This window comes from Thermobia domestica, chromosome 11 (assembly GCF_964235325.1).
Source record: "Thermobia domestica chromosome 11, izTheDome1.hap1.1, whole genome shotgun sequence".
NCBI lineage: Eukaryota > Metazoa > Arthropoda > Insecta > Zygentoma > Lepismatidae > Thermobia > Thermobia domestica.
Window position 1 is genome coordinate 58,241,613 of NC_137464.1, and position 21,560 is coordinate 58,263,172.

The 21,560-nt window shown below is 33.6% G+C and overlaps 1 protein-coding gene across 1 annotated transcript in view; it reads right to left on the minus strand.

The window, feature by feature from the left end:
• Positions 1 to 8,375: 8,375 nt before the first annotated feature.
• The window catches only part of LOC145665138 (NPC intracellular cholesterol transporter 2-like), a 35,991-nt gene continuing 22,806 nt past the window's right edge, over positions 8,376 to 21,560 (minus strand). The window contains exons 4-6 of the mRNA XM_081732417.1: positions 20,298 to 20,402; positions 18,092 to 18,270; positions 8,376 to 8,538 (exon numbers count right to left, since the gene is read on the minus strand). Coding sequence (XP_081588543.1) covers positions 8,434 to 8,538; positions 18,092 to 18,270; positions 20,298 to 20,402 — 389 coding nt within the window. The 3' untranslated portion in view covers positions 8,376 to 8,433. The remainder of the gene's footprint in view (positions 8,539 to 18,091; positions 18,271 to 20,297; positions 20,403 to 21,560) is intronic.

Consider the following 21,560-nt stretch of genomic DNA (forward strand, 5'->3'; position numbering starts at 1 on the left):
TGTGTGCAGTGTTACCAGTTAGGGAAATTAAAATTTCCCTAAATTTCGGCAAAAATTTGAAATTTTTGTTTATAAATCCGTACCTATACGTCCGAGTGCAAGTCAACTTACGCCAATCGAACATTTGTCCTTACTTACCAAACGCAAGTACAGATCGTTACAATGGGGTAATTAGGGGGCGCACGAAAAATTCGTATTTAGATTCTAACCCTGGATTTCTCTAGTTTTTCCCTACTTTTCTGTTTACCGTAATATATTTTGGTAATTAGAAGCTTTGTTCCTTAAATATCGCCATAATACTTGTAGGATATATTAGTGGTGTGCCAATGTTTAATTTAAGATAGTTTGTGTCTGTCTGGTAGCATGTTGCCAGCTACAGAAAATTTTTAATTCCAGATTTTAGGGGGAAATTTTGGGAAAATTATGTGTTTTGTGTCTATTATTTCCCTTTTGTTGGCTATATCGGAACAAACGTACCAGTATCTGAAAGTATCGTCTTTGCCCTACACAACGCACTATAGAAAGTTTAAATAGGATAATTAGGGGAAGTACAGCTGAGGTTTACAGTAGACTTTGTTCTCTAATTGGAAAGATAACTTGTGATTTTTTTTTAAGGGAGAATGAGATATTTTTATTGACATGCTTACTTTATTAGATATCGTCACAATACTTGCAGGATATATTAGAGGGATACCAAAGTTTATTTTAAGATAGTTTGTGTGCGTCTGATAGCAGTGTTGCCAGCTACATAAAATTTTAATTCCAGATTTTAGGGTCAAATTTTTTTAAAAAATTCCTTTTTTCTATTATTTCCCTCTTGTTGGCTACTTTCGAACAAACGTACCAGTGTCTAAGAAGCCTCGTCCTTAGCCTACATAGCGCACCATAAAAAGTTTCACTAGAATAATTAGGGGAAGTACAATTGAGGTTTATAATAAACTATGTTCTGGAAATGGTAAGAAAATGGTAAATTTCTGAGGTAGAATGAGATATTTTTTTAAAAATTATGCTTACTTTGTTAGATATTGCCATGATACTTGTAGGATATATTCTTGGAGTACTAAGGCTTATTTTCAGATAGTTTTCGTCTGGCTGATGGCAGTGTTTCCAGCCAAAACAATTCCGATTTTAGGTGAAAAATTCGGAAAATTTCTCTTTTCCCCTCTATTATTACCCTCTTGCTAGCTACATTGAAACAAACGTACCACTATCTGAAAGCTTCCTCTTTGCCCTACAGAACGCACCATAAAAAGTTTTAATGGGATAATTATAGAAGCTGTAGCTCCGACATATCTGTTGATTTTTGCTTCTGAGGCGTAAAAAGTGTCAAAATTTCATGTGTATGATGACAGAGAATTTTTTTCTTTCCCTCTTTGAATGGAAGCCAGCGAGTTCAGGATTTCACTGTACCTTGTCAACATACCAAAGAAATTTTTTAGGTGACTTGAACCCATATAGCAGCAGTGGTGCTAGATACAAAAAAAAATTAAATTCGGTTAGAGAATTTTTTGTAAATTTTCACCCCTACATTTCCCTCAGTAATTTCCCACTCGTTGGCATGACTGCAATGTAACTTACACCAAAAAATAGCCACATCCATTTTCTAAAAAGCAAGGTGTTAACCGTATCTATCGAATGAATGGTTTTTGAGCAATAAGTCACTAACTGAAAATGTAGGAAAACGCCAAAAATGACCTGGGTCCGAAAGGAATAATCACATAATTTTGCTCGTATAGGTACAAAGAAACAAATGATTTGTAAGTTACGAGGGCTTCGACTCAAGTTCTGTTGATTATTTCAATAATCTGCAACATAAATCAATAAATAATAGTTGCCAGAAAAAAAAACAGACATTTGAAAAAAAACTTCACAGAAAAAAAAACGTTTTTTTACAACACTATATATATATATATATATATATATATATATATATATATATATATATATAGGGATAAAAGTGGATCTGGAACGGTGGGAGAACGGTATGTAGGGCATGATGCCACAGTGTTCTCCCTGCCTATCTTTGGCCATTGTAATTTTTTAGGAACTTGGGGGAAGCCGTACATATTTTTTCGAGGTAGGAGGACGGTGTCCCTCGCGTTCCCCCGCACTTTTACCTATATATATATATATATATATATATATATATATATATATATATATATATATATATATATATATATATATATATACAGTGAAACTTGTATAAAGCGGATAGCGACGGGTCCAAATTTTGTTTCCGTTTTAGACAGATTTCCGTTTTATACAAATCTGAAAATAAATAGCTACAAAAATAAGAGAGATGGAAATGGTTTTATAGCTTACCTTTATATTTGCTCTGGAACTCCAAAATGCAGTCTTTCATACTCTGCGTACACACACACACACTCAAAATATTCTGTATTTTTGTAGTTTTCAGGACACACAACACTTCATATTCTCACAGCACTAAAACACTTCAAATGATGTGAACACTTCAAATAAATGCAAGAAAATCTACTGAAACTCAAGATGCAGTTTAGAAAGTTACACAAACTATTTTTAGTTGCAGTTTACCAACATCATTCCCCCCCCCCTATGCTTATTCACATTTTTTCCACATTTCTTTCAAGGTAAGTTGTTTTGTTCTTTGTGACAAGGCTTTTTTTGTAACACTTCCCTGGCAGAACAGAATGGTTGTAGAAGGTCTGAATAATTTGAGTCATCCGCAAATTCAATGAGGTCTTCAACATAATGAAGAGCTTCTCTTAAAGAACCAATTTTAGGTTCTCTGATTTCTTCAACTTCGGTGACATCGTCGTGCTTTTCTTCTTCAGTTTCAAGTCCATGCAAGAGATCCGCAGACGATTCAATCGTAGAATAAGTTGCTACATCTTGATCACTTGAAATGTAAGCTGTTCCGTCATCCGGTTGTCCATTTTGTTAACACAAGAGTTTAACGATACTGAACGATACTGAACGAAAAAACATGATACTGAACACACTCAGAACACTGTAGAAATGTACTTGTCTCTCACTCCACTCCCCCTCTAATTCTGTTTTTGATGACAACTTTCTGTCATTATGCTCGAAATGCATTTGCTTGGGGCAAATTTAGTGAACTGTGAACAAGCACCAGCTGTAAATGAAGATTCTCAGATTTTGGAGAGCCACCAACATAGAGATTTGTGGACTCCAGCATTATTTTAAGACCAGGTGAAGTTCACAGGTGGAGGATTGAAAGCAAATGCAGATAGAAAAAATGATACATGAACAATAATCTATCAATCATCTGCTTCAGTGCTTCCGAACAGCAAAAGACCGTCATAGGAAAGCGAGATCAAATCTCTAGCGGTATTTTGTGATGCATTATTTAAAGGCAAGAACTAATGGAGGAGGGTTTGCTTGTTATATTAAGTGGCATTCCATATTGATCTCTTTACCTCCAAATAAGACAAGCACAAGAGAGATGAAAGGTAACCTGTTGCAGCCTTAAACTGCGAAAAAGAGATTCCGTTTTATGCAAGCTTCAAAGGTTCCCTGGGACTATTTTTGCTTTCCGTTTCCGCGTTAGGGAAGATTCCGTTTTACAGAAACTATTTGTATAGGAATTCCCATAAGAGCTGCCGGGACTTTGAAAAATGTCCGCTATAGACAGATTTCCGTCTTATTCAAGTTCCGGTTTAAGCAAGTTTCACTGTATATATATATATATACTGTATATATTAGTCTGTCCCCTATATAAGGTAATTTCGTGCTACGGTATGCACGCCCGCGAAATGTATTCTATGTGGCCGTAAACGCGCATTAGTGAAATAGTGGCTCCCTACGAGAACGTTAGCTCTTTCGTCCTTATTTTCATTGTTGCTTCCAGTAATTATATTCAATTTGCGAAAACATAACTTTCTCTTGGGTTGGCAACACTGTTCATCCGGTAATGTTCGTCAATGCACGAGCAAATGTTCTCTTTTCTGTAATTGCTTCGTGAAAAATTTTGTTTCTCTGTTTCTTTTGGATTCTCCGTTATTACGGTTGGACATTCTAAATTCACTATAATGTGGAAACGTCATTTCATGACGTTGTCGTCAAGTAGGCACGGGTTAACGTTCTCGTAGGAAGCTGCTATTTCACTAATGCGTGTTTACGGCCACATAGAGTACATTTCGCAGGTGTGCCTATTGTGACACGAAATTACCTTATAATTCGGTACATTTGAAAACTAGCCAGTGCGATCACTTGTGAACCACAAAAGATATAAGCATGCTGTTGATGGAAAACACGTAGGTGCGAAGCGAGACTTATGAATATGTTATTGGTGATGTGATAGAACCTCCCTCCACTCTCCCAGCCCCCCAACTAAAAACATGAAATGGGAAGATATACCTTGCGACATATCAAATGAAAGGGTGTTAAAAAAGAGAAGCAGATTGGTAGAGGAAATATTGCAATCGGACAATTGGGTCTCCGCAACAACAAAAAATGTAAATGATGTGGATGAAAATATTTCCTCATAGTTTTAAGTGTCACTATTGTGCCTAAGGGCTGTGGCAATGATGGAGTGTCTTTAACAAGTAATAATTTTATTGAAGGATATCTTCGATGGAGTGTAAGTTTTCATTTGTTTAGTTCTCTGGAGCCTATGAGACCTTATTGTCGCTACTAATACAAAACAATACACATATACATGTACTAAAAATATCTGGTTAGTAACATTGTGTCTGTTTGATATCTCAATCCATCTACATCTAAAATGCCAAAAGAGTTTTGAAACGTCAATCTTTGCATAGTTCTGTCAATAAGAATACAACGTGGAAGTAGATGTTAATGTTGTTTTAGACTAAATCATACCGTTAAGATCGTTAACAGAGCTTATGTTTGACTAAAAGCAAATTTCAAAGTAGAACCTGTATGCCTATCACGGTTTGTTTTCAGATTTTAAGAGAAGATAAGGAAAACAACAACATAGCAGGAGCTAACGGTGTTTCATGACAGTTTCGGAACATCCACACTCACTTTCAATATTCTCAAAAACACATTCGAGAGAGGAAAGTAAATAATTCTCTTAAGACACCAAGAGCTTTTATTCTTGTTTAATTTATTCAGTCTTTGTGTTTTCTTAAAGGAAATTAATCAATATGGATAGGGTATACACAACATAATAATAAATACACTCACAATAAGATTAAAGTAATGTATTTAGTAACTTATAATAAAAACGAATGTGAGTTTGTGTGTTACACCATGATGCAATAACCACTAAACCAATTAAAATGATACTTGGCATCTGTGATGCCCAGTGGCGGCTTTAGCGGGTAGGTGCCTACCCAAAAATTTTGAAAAATATATAAGCGCTTAAAATACAATAAAGACTACATTTATTTTATGATACAATAGTATGAGATACAATAAAGAGTAAATATATTTTCCTCTATTTATATTAATGGTATATCATTAATACCGGTATATTGCATTAACCACTACTGTAAGAGTAATTTCTTACTGACATATTAATCCATAAGCGAGGGAGCGGACCAACTCAAAATTAAAAGTCCTAAAGGCGCCCCTGGTGATGTAACCTGAAACGTTACAAAATCTCATCTCGAGAGGCAGAAATTCCCATTTTGCTCTTGAATTTTCCATGTTAAACAAACTACAGTGACTTGCTATATATATGAAAAATACTGTATATCACTCATTTTCTTCAATACATGAGTGAACTAGTCTATTTCGATCTCTGCATTTATCAAATAGTTATGAATAAATATTTTCCTTAATTAAAGTCATCATCATCGTATGTATTCTGCCATTATTGGCAAGTCACTTGCTATAACTGAGAAGCTGTCATGCTCCAGTTTTCTGCTAACCTCTTCGTCTTCACGTACGATGGGAAGGGAACATAAAACTCAAAGATTTCATTGTCATTTTTTTTTAAAACAACTCTTCCTTGTCGTCTGGTTACTAGCGCATGCGCTTTTGTGCAATTGGTCCCGGGCTGAAAAAATATTGAGCGCATTACGGCGCCTCTGACTCTACCCTAAATTGTAAGGCCACATCTCATATAACCTCACTGCTGACACTAGTTAACAAAGAATATTTCATGAGTCAGTGTCCGACCACTACATTTTATTGATTTATTCTTCATACCTTACAGTTATCACTAAAATTAAATTACTAAAATGTGTTCTACAGTTCCATGTAACAGAATAATATGTGCATTTCTTACCTGGTGAGATAAAACTATGGAAAAGCACGAAAAACAGGGCGCTGTCGTTCCCATTTGCAACAGATTAAAGTTGTCGAAAATTCAGTGCGTCTTCCGTAGGCATACATTTGATTGGCTATTACCGAATGCATGTGCAATATATTTTGACAGTATCTTTGTGATTGGTTCAGAACAAGCTGCAATTCAATTATAACGGAAAAGCATGCTTTTTTATCGGAAAATAAGCCTAATATATGGTTTTAAAGTGAAAAGTGGTCGGCAACTAGGGGGTGGTCGAAGACTGGCACAACCACCCTACGCTCCAATGTTTAGTAATATTGCTTACTATAAAACATATATTTTATTGAAGTTTGCTAACTCTAAAGTTGAAACCACATCCTCTGCAATAAACACATATCAAACAAAACTTTTCTTATCATGTGTTTTGTTAAGCGTTACATAACACTAGAATCAAATATAGAAGTTTTGTGTTTGAGAGTCAGTACCATTTAGATCTGCTAGATGGCAGTATAATGCAGGGCGAAGATCGCCGCTGTGTTACGTTGCAATTATTGTATCTCGAAAACCCGAAAACGTATCTAGAAGAGCTGAGAACCCGAAAACCAGTATTTCGGTTTACTCAAAGCCGGTGCGGTTTTTACCGAAATCGTTCTTGCTTTTTTTCATAAGTTTTGGGATTTTAGTAAAACCAGTATGATATTTGCCGAAGCCGGTATCCTTTCTATTATTCTTGTAGTACTCATTTGCATACAAGTGAACGAAGAATCAAAAAGCACCTTTAAAAGTCGGTTTTCTAACCGATATCGGTTTCCTTTTAAAACTTTCACAAACCGATTTCGCTTTTTCTAAAACTCGAAAACCGAAAAAAAAAATGGTTTTCTTTCCGTCACTAATTTATACTTATCTCCAACTTAAGATAAGGATGGATGATGAATTTGTACGTAACCGTTATCTGAATTGTAACCCTAATGTCTATGAATTAAACACTAGCTTTCGATTATTTTTACATGCCAACCTCTCCTCACCCCTCACTCTGTGCCAATAAAGACAGAATTTGGTCTTGAACGACATTCCGAGTGTCACTATTCCTGTTAACGAGCCTGAAAATTATGGTTGAGTTGATTGTCAGCTTAGCCTCCCTTTCAGAAGCGAGGCTATATGAAACGTGGATCTACAGCTTACCGTGGGATCCGAACCACATGAGCTGCTGCCGGGAATCGAACCCGGGTCTCCCACTGCAAAGACACACACGCTAACCGTTTAGCTACAAGTGAGCTCCCTGAAAACCATGGATTTCACACTACAACTAACTTTCATTTTGTCATGTATGGATGAGAAAAGTAATATTTAATGCATGCTTTGGGCTTGTACACATTTTTACGTGTTGCTTTTTGATGATAGATGAGACGAAGGCTCAAGCGGAACAACTACATCCAAGTACACACTTGTTCATAACTGATACTCTGAACTAAGTGAATTGAATTCATTTTAATGATTTAATTAGTATCCACACTATTAATTTACTATTATTATTGTGGTTTCAGCTTACTGGTAGTAATGAAAAAGGTATTTCCAATTCGTCCACTGAATATTACTGCCAGGTTTCCGGGAAGAATGGTAATTTCTGATCTTGAGCTACAACGGATAAAAGAAATAAGACAATATTTTTTTTTTTTTTTTTTTTTTTACCACAGAGTCTAACCGGCTACTTAACCATTGATTCACTTAAACTAAATATCAGGTTCAAGACAAGTATATCCACCATGAAATGAATTCGAGACCATGCGACCAGAGAGACTCAATTGAACTACTCGATCAGAAAGGAACACATACGCTGTTTCTTTAGAAAATTAACAAAAAAAAAATAATAAAATAAATAAATAAATAAATAAATAAAAAATAAAAAAATAAAAAAAATTGCGTCCAGGAAAAAATGAAAGTTCAATAATCTCTCTCTTTTCAAACTAACGAATTCAGAACACATTTCAATGTGGTTTTTACCCGCAGTAAGTGCATCTTAGCAAAAATGAAAATGAAATCTTTGAGCTTTACGTCCCACGGTTATGCCGGTTAGGCTAAAGGAGACGGTGCATCTTAGCAGTTTTAGGTAAGAGTTGTATGAAATAACTAGAGACCAATTTATATTACTTTATTTTTTTTAAATATAGCCAAATTGTACGACATATAAATATAAATATATCATGAAAATTAAATATAGTCTTTGCTTTTGTTCATCTGTTGACATTCGCAGGTTTCACAAGGGTCACTGGAACTTTTAAGCAAAGAAGCAGTTCGCTTCTTTCACTCAAGACATGAAGTTTCAAGATTCCATCAATCTGCAAAATATAGATTATTATTATTATTATTATTATTATTATTATTATTATTATTATTATTATTATTATTATTATTAGTAGTAGTAGTAGTAGTAGTAGTAGTAGTAGTAGTAGTAGTAGTAGTAGTAGTGGTATTGACAATAACAATAGAAGTAGTTATTGAAATCTAGAGCAACCCACATTATGCTTTATTTTTTGTTTAATTATGTTTTATTTTTTTCCAAATTATGCTCTTTATGCTTTATTGTTAATTTCAATCATTATTTTACATTAAGAGCCTGCCTTACTAAAAATAATACATAATTTAGTTTTAATAACTGTATGTTAAAACTATTTTGTTTATTACAAACTAAATACAACTATTATTAAAAAAGTAGTTTACAGGAAACGAAAACAATATGATACGTAAAGAAATGCAGTTGAGTTTGTTCTTCTACTCGCTGCCTTAACTTGGATTTTAGGGAAATTGTTTTTCTGGCAACACTGTAATTTCTATGGATGGCAACACTGAACATTCTTCAGATTCATATTTTCTGTTATAGAATAGCATTATCTATGACTGTGGTGACTTGCATTTCATTATCTCCTTTCATCGATGAATAAACATGCAAAACAAAAATGGTAAATTTTGTATTATTTTTAGTAAGGCAGGCTCTTAATCGTGTATAATGTATAATATTTACTATACATTAAATATTCTAAATTTCTTGATCTATTTATTAATATTTTATGCAACCGATTTCTTTCATATTTAATGAACTTTCTAGTTAATGCCCTGTAAAGAAATATGCTTTATTCGAGTCATTTTTTTATCACTTATGTGCGCCTTACAGGTGCATATATACAGAAAGGGAAAGTAAAAGATGCCACCACAAAATACAGAAAGTGCTCAAGTTCAAGAGGTACACATAACAATATAGTGTTGAGTTCTTGTGTACTATTCATTGTTGGCGGAAAGTTTTCTTTTTCTTTTCCTTTTTTCTTTTCTCCACATCAAAAGATTACAAAGAAAAGTTTATAGAAATAAAAAATAAACTTTTCATTGTTGCATTGTTATGTTGTCAATGATTTTGCATTGCAAAAATTGGTTTTAAAAGATATTAATAATGTATGTTAAACTTGCAGTAAACATAATTTTCCAAGAATTGTGCTATGTATTCTAAATTATGCTTTATGCTCTATTTTCTAAAATTAGTTTCTTCTGGACCCTTATGCAACTACAACTATGTTCAAGGTACCAACCATATGTCTAAATTGCTGTTATGCTTTTTATGCTTTTGGGTTGCTGTAATAATTTTCAATAATCTGAAATTGAAAACAAACTAATAGTTTTAGGTTTACGCAAATGGTAAGGAATCTAGCCTTATTAGGGGCTACGAAGACAGATGGTAAAGAAGAAGTGAACGAGATCATATTAAATAGTAGCTGATAATAGGATGAAATGAGAGAACTCCGAAATAATAATAATAATAATAATAATAATAATAATAATAATAATAATAATAATAATAATAATAATAATAATAATAATAATAATAATAATAATAATAATAATAATAATAAAAACATGGTCACATGTGTATCATATGTTGGACCTGCAGTCGAATAAGTGACTCTTTGCACATGAAATGAGGACCACACAATATTCCACGTTATAGTGTGGAAATGGCAGGTTACTTTCACTTAATGTGCTTATAAGTGAAGTTACTATTCAAAATGATTAATTAAAATGTTAGGGTGCTTAAGGGAAACGATTTGAAGCATTTAAACTTTTGCATAGATTTTGTTTTCGTAGCTACTCTACTAGTCATAACTCAAGAGTCTAAATAAAGGTGGTGAACGTTTTGGCTCTATCTGGATTGAGAGCGAAAACGACAAAATCGGAAACGATGTTAAAGCTCAAGAAAGTACGTTTTAATTACTTTTTCTTAATATTCAACTGATACACAACGATAGATACCTCATATTCAAAAAGAAAAAAAAATATAGTGAATATATTTCATGTGACTTCTTGCCATATTATTTGTCAAATTATATGTGATTTGTGGAGGCATGTCCACTAGTAGCAAATAATGTCTCAGTGCAATCCCATCGCATTTTTAATTTTGCTCCCTTCTCTGGAAATAATACATTCTGGAAGAAAGTCATATTCTCTTGTGGGAAAGAAACGATAGATGCGACAGTTATTTACTGTATAAGTCAAATAAGAAGTATTTTTGACAGTTTTCGGCCATTATTCCACAACATTAGTCAGTCAAAAAAAGCTCTTGGCATGGGAAGTTTCTCTCAGTGACCTTCTAAATCATGCCATATATGATGAAATTTGTTCAAATAGTTTAGAAATTATGATTTGGAAAATGCAAAGATGCATTTGAACAATTTTCTCTCTCAGCTTATTATTATTATTATTATTATTATTATTATTATTATTATTATTATTATTATTATTATTATTATTATTATTATTATTGGAACTTGTACTCATTATATTACAGCAGTTTCTACAATATTAACTTATCGTTAGACATGGACTTTTGTTTTTCGTATCAACCAAAGAATGACGACATCGAAATAGCAATGGTTCTATATTGCCTAGAGTTAAACTGTATAGCAAGCGGTTCTATTATTTTGAAGTCCATCATTAGAATCTTTGATGACCCAGACCATGCTCCTTTAGGATTTTGTTCGTCTACGACAATTTGATGATTTGATTTGCTCAGGCAAGGAACTGGAAGTTGTTATGAACATACTAGTAAAATATATAAAGCGTTTCCACTTTGATCTTTGTGACACTATATCAAGTAGTTTGACTGGAGCGGACTCCTTATGTAAAATAAATCATGAACTCGAAATTTATTCTCGCGGTGGCTCAGTGGTAGAGCGTTCACCTCTGGTGCTTGGGGTCCCGGGTTCGATCCCAGCCCCCGCCAAGTGAACTTTGTGGTGGAAAAACACCGTGCTCGTGGGTTTTCTCGGGGTTCTCCCGTTTCCTCCCACTTTCTTCATTCCACCATTTCACTCATCTCTCATTATCACCGTCTCCTTTAGCCTAACCGGCATAACCGTGGGACGTAAAACTCAAAAATTTCATTTCATTTTCATTTCGAAATTTATTCTACCCCTCTTGGAAGGATTCGCATTTTTTTCCCTGCTAGATGGAAATTAAGTTTTAAACTGTTGAAAACATTAAGGAGTTACTGAAGCAATATTATTCAACTTAATCATGACAATCAGAATGATAAGTTTGAAGAAGGGAAAAGAGCTCAGGTTACTGTAGAAATAAAAAGAAAGGAAAATAAAAAATAACTAACAATTCTTCTTCTTCTTCTTCTTCTTCTTCTTCTTATTATTATTATTATTATTATTATTATTATTATTATTATTATTATTATTATTATTATTATTATTCCTAACTATTGGTTTTACATTTTTAGCTCAAAAGGTTTTAAAAAGTATTAATTCTATTAAGCAAATAAGCAATTGTAGAGGTTAACACTATGAAACAAAATAATTATTAAAACACTTCTTTCCGTGTGTTGTGAAGACATGCTTTATGGTTTAACGTGTTTCTCGTTCCTTGTTACGTAATCGAATATACCTTGCACGTGTTTCATTGTTTTCGCTCAAAGTACTGGTAAAGCAACACCTAACAGCTCAAACAGACGAAACATCACAAACAGCTCAAATTTGGTGGTGCGTGATCTAATTTTACATGAAGCTACTATAAGAATCATCTCGGAAAATTACCTTTGACATTTGTTGGAAGACATTCCAATGGTAGTCAAAATGCGTTGGAGGAAATAGCATATTGGAGACTTTATTTTCCTGAACGTATTCACGGAAACTAGGAATTATTTTTTTATTTTTATTTATTTATTTATTTTGGTTATTTAAATTCAATTTAGCGGCTGCGAAGACAGGCATAAAAGTCTTAAGTGGAAGAAATTAGAGGTGTTTTTAGCTGCGCCGATTTCTGTATACTTTGGGACGGGGGAGAGACATATTCCAGTGGATGTGATTATTCATTGTCAAATATTCAAGTAAAGATCCAAGTAAAAATTTTCCAGATTTTAGGGAACCAACGTAATGTTTGGGGCAAGGGAGCATAATCCACCGCCAGTGGACATTTCAAACTATTGATTATGATTGAAAAATGCACTTCATATAGAGTCTATATTTTAAATTTTAAAAGAATGGTTAGAGAAATTGCATTGTTTAAAATTTCAGCTGTAAGGTTCCGGTTCTCCGTACCATTCTCTTACTTCAGAAAAAGGTACTGACTATTATTATTCTTAAACACATTTGGTGATGACGCAAATTATCAGACTTCAGATATTATCTCTTTATTTTTCATGATGTTTGGCTAGATGTCTTTATATTTATTTCGGGCACCTTTTACAGCATTGTAAAAATATTCCTAATATTATATAACAGGTTCACGGATGTAGATATACGGAAACCATGCGAGAGAGAGAGAGTGAGAAGAGTTCTTGGCAAACACGTCCAAAGCTCAACAAGTTAGATCTCAGCGATACATAATTTGAAGACTGATAGCAGAGAGTCAAGGTCGAAGGTAAACACTACAGCGCTGCAAAAAAATCTTGCACGTCCTTTTTCAACGCCTTGCTCGGCCAATAAAAATGGGTCAATGACTGACACTGTCACAGTAAAAATAACAATGATAATAAATAGGTTACGTAAAGATCTCTAACCCCTTCACTGCCAGGAGAGGACATAAATGTCCAACGACTGTGTTTAGAGGTTCTGTTACAATCGTACAATGATTTTGACTATGGTGGGATGCACGATAACTGAAGCACAATAATAAGAAAATATACAGTACGACCATTTAACAATCCTCCTGAGTTGAAATGCAAAAAATAATTTGTAAGACAAACGAAAATTTAAAGAAAAAAATGAAACGAAATCTTTTAAGTTTTATGTCCTCATGGTTATGCCGACTAAGCTAAAGGAGACGGTCATGATGAGAAATGAATGAAATGGTGGAACGAAGAAAGTGGAAGGAAACGGGAGAACTCCGAGAAAACCCACGCACACGGTGTTTGTCCATCACAAAGTTCACTTGGCGCGAGCTGGAATCGAACCAAGGACCCCATGCCTCAGAGGTAAACACTCTACCACTGAGTCCTCGCAGCCTACGCAAAAAATTAAAGAAATGCTATTCACTGCATAAAGAAAGAAGAGAATGGATTTTGTCATCTTAACATTATAAAGGTAACTTCTGAAAAGAGTGGATAATCCATTAATTAAATTTAAAAAAATAATAGGCAATAGTTTCAATAAACTCTATATTACTCTTGATTGTACTTTTCGAAATATAGAGTCAATTTAATATTGCGTTTTTTTTTTTTTTTAATATGTATATGGAATCTTGTTTACACACGAGTATTACTTATGGTTGCTAACTGGCCGGATTTTCACCAGCCTGGCCGGAAATATTGCTGTTATTTTCATTAAAGCCGGTGACCAGTACAAACTTCTTACCAGCCCCTTTATAACTGTTTTTTTTTAATTCAAATTTGTATCTAGTTGAAAGCAATTTCATTTAGTTCGAAGTATAGATTTAAAAAGTAAGTTTCATTCTGTAAATCGAAAACTGTCAGTTTTCACCATTATCAACAATTAATATATTTTGTTCATCTGTTTAGATAATTTTAAGAAGATGACAGAGATGGTATCAGGGGAAATTTGAAATTTACTTGTGAGGAATTTTATACATATATTGAGAGTAAAAAAGGCAATTTCCTGTAGTTAAAGTATAAGTTTAGAAAATAAATTTAATTTTCCAAATCCAAAATTGTCACGTAAAGATTAATATAGTTTTGTTCGTCTGTTTCGATAATTCTAAAGAAGTGGCAGTTAGTGGTAAATACAATAAAATGATCAATGCCGATTTCAGTTTCTCATTTATAGCACAATGTATCTATTAAGATTGTTAGTGAACGTACTAAGGATATGCAGAATATAGATGCCAATGTATTTTGTTCACGATAGTGCTTTTGCTTCCCATGAATGGGGCCGAACAGTAGAGATACTTCACACTTAGACCTTACCATAGTAAATTTGGGAGGGATCCTGTTTTTTTTTTTTTTTTTTTCAGTGTTGGCAACCCTAGTATTACTAAATGGTCATATTAACTGCTGAATGAGCTTTCACAAATTAGTACATGAACTGTTGAACGAAAATTGCAGAGAAACTTTTACTTGATTGGTAATGAACTGAACTCTTGTAATTTTCCATGTAAAGCATAAAATGACAAAGCTGCAAGCGTCAGTGTCAATTTCTTCTGGATTACGATTATTACTATAAATATTAATATAGTAATGAACACAGAACTTAATATTGTATCTATAGGCAAAAGGTATGATCATTTTACGAGAAAAACGATAATTGTAACGTAATACGTATAGTAATATCGACTGTATAAATGGTCAAAGCTGCTTTACTTTAGGATTTATAGTATTCTAGTGATAGAATTACAAGCACGGCCTCATTTTCTTCGTAGAGCTCATTCGTGGCTAAGCGTTAGCTTACGTATCTTTGCCATAGGAAACCCGGGTTCGATTCCCGGCGGGAACTCGCATGGTTCGGAATACACGTTAATCAGTATGTCACGTCTCATATAGCCTCGCTGAAGAAAGGGACGTTAAACTCAAAATCAACTCCTTTACTTCATACTTCAACCCATTTTTAAAGACACTGGTGAATCTGAGAGCGGCATTGGAAAGAGAGTATAAGAGGAACAACTTCCTATTCTTGCTGAGAAAAGGAATCCTGAGCTTTTTCTCGTAAATATATATTATTTCCTTTTTTCAGGATGCTTAGTAACCACAGTACTCGTGTTTACATAATACGAGGGATTTGTTTGTTTGTTTGTTTTTTCGGGGCACACAATCCACGATTAGTTCTACGTACGTTTCTCATTAAAATGAAGGTTCCTGGTTCGACTCCACGTTTCCTGAGTTTGTTCGTGGGTTTTCTTGAGATCTCTTCTTAATTCAGATTTTACTAAACCTCCTATCATTATTCACTACCATAGTAATCACAACATAAATATATGTCATTATTCGCTAATAGAACGTACATTCAAGGATTTGATACTATAGATTCTTTTCTTAGTTTGTTTGTCTGGATGGAGTTCAGCGTCTGTTTCAGCAGCGAGGCTATGTGAGAATTGGATCTACAGTTTAACGTGGAATTCAAACTACATGAACTCCCGGCGGGAACCGAAATCTGGAGATGCGTACACGAACCATATAACCACGACAGAGTTTTGTTATTTTACTTATTTATTTATTTATTTTACAATACTGCTACAAGTAATATTACTATTGTAACTGCTGACTTGTTAACAGACATGCTTTCGGTACATATTGATAATTCCAGAATTTGATTTCCGTATAAAGGAATATATCGATCTACTTACTTGTTAGTTTATTTCTTCATAAGGATCAACTGACAAAACCATTGACCACTTGTAATTGCTGATAATGAACCTCGACAAGATTTGTCATAAGAATTATCAAAATTTTTGGAAGCATGGTGGTTTAGCAGGGCACTCACCTCTGGTGCTAGGTATCCAGATCCCAGGCTATGTAAGTTTTGTGGACAATATCGTGTTCGTGGGTTTTCTAGAGGTTCTCCTATTTTCCCCCTACATTCTCATTCCATCAATTCTTTTCCAACCGTTCAGTTTCATTAATCACCCATCTCCTTTAGCCTAAAGAGCATATTCGTGGGACACAATACTGCAAACTTCATTTCATTTTTGAAGGAAATCTTTCGAATTTTCTTTCTACTCCCATATATAAACGTGGTTTACTGCAGGGTAGAAATGAAAATAAAACGCATTTTTTAAAAAATAAGCAGCTCCCACTATTTTGTTTACACTTCATCAATCAATATTTCAAAAAAAAAAAAAAAGAAAAGAAAAGAAAAGAAAAGAGAAAAGAAAGGAAGAAAGAAAGAAAGAAATGACATTTTTAAGCTTTATATCTCACAATTATGCCGGCTAGACTAAACGAGACGGTGATGATGAGAAATGAATAAAACGGTGCAATGAAGAAAATCGGAGGAAACGAGGAAACGGGAGAGCCCTGAGAAAACCCACGCGCACGGTGTTTGTCCATCACAAAGATCACTTGCCGCGAGGTGGGATCGAACTAAGGGCCCCATGCACGATAGGTGAACGTTCCAACATTCAGCCATCACGGCCGAACCAATATTTCATTACTAACCCTTATAGTACAACGTAAGTCGTTTTGTTCTGTGCAAAACAATTCAAAACAATTAGCTGTGGTCTTAAGGGTAAGTTCTTCTCGGATAACTTTCTCAGAAACGGCTCACGCAATTTTGTTAATTTTTCTTAATTAAATGTTTCATTAACAGCCCTACATTACATGGAACACGGGATAGATTACTTTTGGAGATAAACTTTATTTTTTCCCCGAAATATCTTCTCAGACATGACTTAGGTAATTTTATTCATAGTTAATAAATAAACGTCTCACTTGTCAGCAATAACTGCATAATGGCATGATTTAAATTAACAAATGAGAGCAAGAAAATTTAAAACTGGTGGCCTGTATCTTTTGTTTCGCCTTACGATAGTAAACAGGAGGAGAATAAAGTTTTTTTTTTGGTTGCCTATCATCTTAGATACTGAATAACAGATTTAAACCAGTTCAGAATGTTCCAAGAGCGCTGCCAGAAAAACTTATATATATATATATATTCTTATTAACTTCTACAGGTTTTATATCAATTGTTCTATGTACTTTATTATTATATTCATTAAACAATTCTTCTAATATATCTATTTATAATTTCCTTGAGTACTAAATTTTTCCACGTGTTTTGCTTAAGAGTTCTGTTTAAACGTTCTACGATGTTTGCTGCTTACGAAGACAGCAAACATTACAAATGGATTTAGCACATATGCAAGCTATTGCAAAGTATAATAATAATTACAAATATTTATTATGTTGTATTGATATTTTTTTCCACTATTTGCATATTGTGTTTCGTTAAAACCTAACAAAAGACTCGAAATTGTAAAAGCAATAACAAGATTTGAAAAACGAAAATAAGTGCCGTGTTTAACATACAAACAGATTTAGGTGGTGAATTTGATAATCAACATGTAAAACGATTGTTTATAAAACCTGAAATTAATCATTATAGTGCTCAAAATGAAAGGTTCAAAATTGAAAAAAATTCGCAAAATATCATTTCTCTATAACTTATGGTTCCCAAGATATGGCTTCTTAAATCTCCCGAAATCAGAGCTTTTTGGGCCAATATCTCGGGAACAGTAAGAGTGACGCCAAAAATTCCATCACCTTCTCAGATAGTTTCTGGTGCTCTATCGAATGGAGAGCTCAAAATTGAAAAATTCGCAAATAACAGACAGTCACACACACACAGAGACATAGTGAATTCAGCAACAAACTTCTTAAGTTCGTTGAAAAAAAAAAAAACTGGTCTAAAATACGTTAAGTGAGAAAGAGATGTAGTATTGTAAATGACCTACCTGTAGTCGTATTCTAGTAGGAGGCACTACTGTCCTGTACACAACAACTCCCTCTTTCCTTAAAGGGCAAGAAGAATTTATTAAGTTGTTGCACACGTCTCCACTAAATTGATCGATGGGTATGTTGATGTGGCCTACGATCATGGTCGCTTCTGCATGGAGTTTCTTTGCTGGTCTTTCTATTAATATAGATTAGAATATAAATTTATTATGCAATTGTCTTTTATTCGAATAACTATATTTTTCATTATTGATGCTTAATGTTATTATTAAGACGTTTCAGGCTAACAAATATGTTTTTAATTTTCTTTTTCCCTTTTAAAATTTAATAATTCAAAGCTAACTAATTAACTCTATGGTATGAAACTGAAAGGTTCAATTATTTATCCACAAATATTTCTCTTTAACAGTTCCCATATATTCCACTTCCAAATTTTCACAGTAAAAAATCAGTTTCTTTTTTTTTAAGTATAGACTAATCTGCATTAGAAGCTTCTAACCTTTAACTCTATTGGCATCCGTCTGTCCATATACCCACTCATCTGTTCCACGATAACTCAAGTATAACTCATCCGATTTTCATGAAACTTGGTATGTGTCTTCCTTATACTTGCAGTAATAACCCTATTTTTGCAATTCATTAAATATAATAGGGTAAAATTCACCCCATGTAACAAGTTTATACACTACGTGCAAAATAATTTTCTAATGAAAACTACGTAAGAATTTTGCGATTCTGACAAAACTTATAGTATAGTTTCTTTATGGCTTTGGAAATATCCATACAGCTTAGGGTTAAAATCTGTCATGAACGAAAAGATGAATTTACTGTCCTAAATCTAAATCTTAAAAAAAAGATTGTTCCACGGTAATTTTCGTTAAGAATATGTAATTTTGGCATAATATGTCGTGCATTTTCTTAGAGACCTAACAATCCCTCTACAGGTACAAGGAGTTAAAATCAGGAAAGAATAGTGTAGCGGATTTAACCTCCTAGCTAATATCTATCTTCCCGATTTCTTTCAAAGTTCCACGATGAATTTTCTAAAATTTATTACACTATGTTGTACATTTTATTTGTCCCTTTTCTTTCATCCCCTGTCCCTAGAACTAAAATCAGTCAAGAATGAACGGATAATTTATCCCACCTAATGCATGGGCGCCCGGAGAAAATTTTCTAGGGGGCATTTCCTTGGTGGCTATATTACGTTCGGTATTTTTACCGAAAGGGTGCCATCCCGAATCCCAGTGCTGGAAATATACATTATACATTTTCGTGAGCCCGGGCGCCCATCCCTTAGTAAAGATTAATCCTCACATCTGATTTAAAAATACGATTCAATATATTTTTCGTAAAAAAAAATATTAAATTTTCGAGGGTGTGTTTTGTATACTTTTTGAGCCCTCTCAATTATTTCCACTACTTCGATTTAAAATCAGTTGAAATCGAGAAAGTGAACCTCCTTCCCCTCCCTCAGGTTTAGAAGAATGGGTTCTGTGATAATTTTCGTAAATATTATTCGATTTTGACACATGACGTATGTGTTTATTGAGGTTTTCACATAGCTCAGACTCTTGCAATTCAAGTCAGTCAAATAACATGGCTTACTTAGCCTACCTCCTCCAAATATTTAAGTAAAAAATATTCGATATTTTTTATTTAAAAAAATACAATTTTGTACAATAGAATATGGTCTGTTTTCTTTTCTGAGAATTTCCAATCGTCTCAATTGATTGCAATTTGGATGGAACAACATTGAGGTAAGTACGTTCTCTCCTATTGTATACACTGTATGTTCCTGGGTGTTAATTAAACACATTCACTGTGATAGTTTTTCAGAATATTGTGAGTGTTTAGAGGAAATTAGAGATTTACTTTTATAGTTTGGGGTTGGAATTAATGAGAGAGAAGGTTGTTCGCTTCAATAATGTACATTATCACTAGTGCTAAACATTTTGTTTGTAACAACTTGTAACTTAGTTACAGTTAAACAGCTTAGTAGCGACAATGATATTCTTGTCCCTTGAGCGTATTTTGATAATAATAATCGTATTTCACTAGTTTTAAACATTAAACTAGTGGTTTTACATTATAACGGCAACTAACAAATACTATACCATGACTAAATCTAAGAATCTTTTATATTATTATTCTAATATGAAAAGAAAGTTGTTCATCACATGGGAAAAAAATCTTTGTACTTACTTGCTACGAACATAACTTCTAGATCTGTATTGTTTCCAATTGTTATATTACATGGTGAAGTATTACAGCCTCCAAAATTTACTAGTAAGAGATCATTTGCTCCACCTGTCGAAAAAAACACTCAATTTACTGGAGAATATTTGTGCTATGTAGTATTAGATGTATTGAGGGAGATGCTGAGGGTTAGAAAGTAATTGGAATATTGTAGCACTCCAGCATTTGTTATTAACTTAAACTAAAAATATGACTTTATCGCAACAAATAAACGAGCAGATGCATCGAGCATTCACCAATAATAGGTATATATTTATCATTCACACAAACTAATAAATACACAATAGAATTCCTTTATTAGCATGAAATCAATCTATCTAGAAACAGATCTATTCAGCCTACGAAAATGGCTTGTTACAATGTTCTATCACTCCTACCCCTCACCAGAGAATCAAGAGGACAATGTCCTGTTGTAATAGCAAAGGTCTAGGATAACACGAAAAATGATGAGTAATATAGTGGAAGAAAATTGTGAGCAGTAAAAACTAAGATGTATGGGGACTGGGAAAAAGAAGTATTGGAAGCTAGACAGTGATTAAGAAGGATAACACATAAATCAAAGAAATATACTAATTGAGCGTGAATTTAATAGGAAAGAATGGAGTAATTTAAATAATCTTATAACATAATAAAATCAAGAAAGACAAATGAAGCAAGGCAAAAGAATTACGATAATGGAAAATGAAAGGGGATGGATCATTAGCGAAGTAATTAAATTTTTGGACAAATGAAGTAAACTGATAAGGTACGTTGAGGAGTTGTATGAGAGTATGGATCCAGCGTGTAGTCAAGTATTGAAGCTGAAACGAAGTAGATGAGGATTATCAATTATATACATGGTTCAGATATGAGACAGAGAAAAGAGTCTTAGCAAAATGAAACATCAAATGACGCTGAGGTAGATAATTGGTATGCCAATTGAATTTATAAGAAGGATAGAATGATCAAATATTTTTCAGAAAAAAGTAGAATGCAAAGAGATGTGAGGAATACAGACCGATTAGTTTCATACTTTATGATGCAAAAACTTTGCTTCGAAAACTGGCCAGAAAATAAAATGGTGGAAGAAATCAAGCAGTTAAGGAGGAACTTAAACCACCGAAGTCATTTCTATGAAAATCACCTAAAAACGAGATAGTCTCAAGAGCAAACTTTCCCGTTATGTGGTTTAATTGTAGAATTCGTGATCGTTGGAAAATATTGACTTTT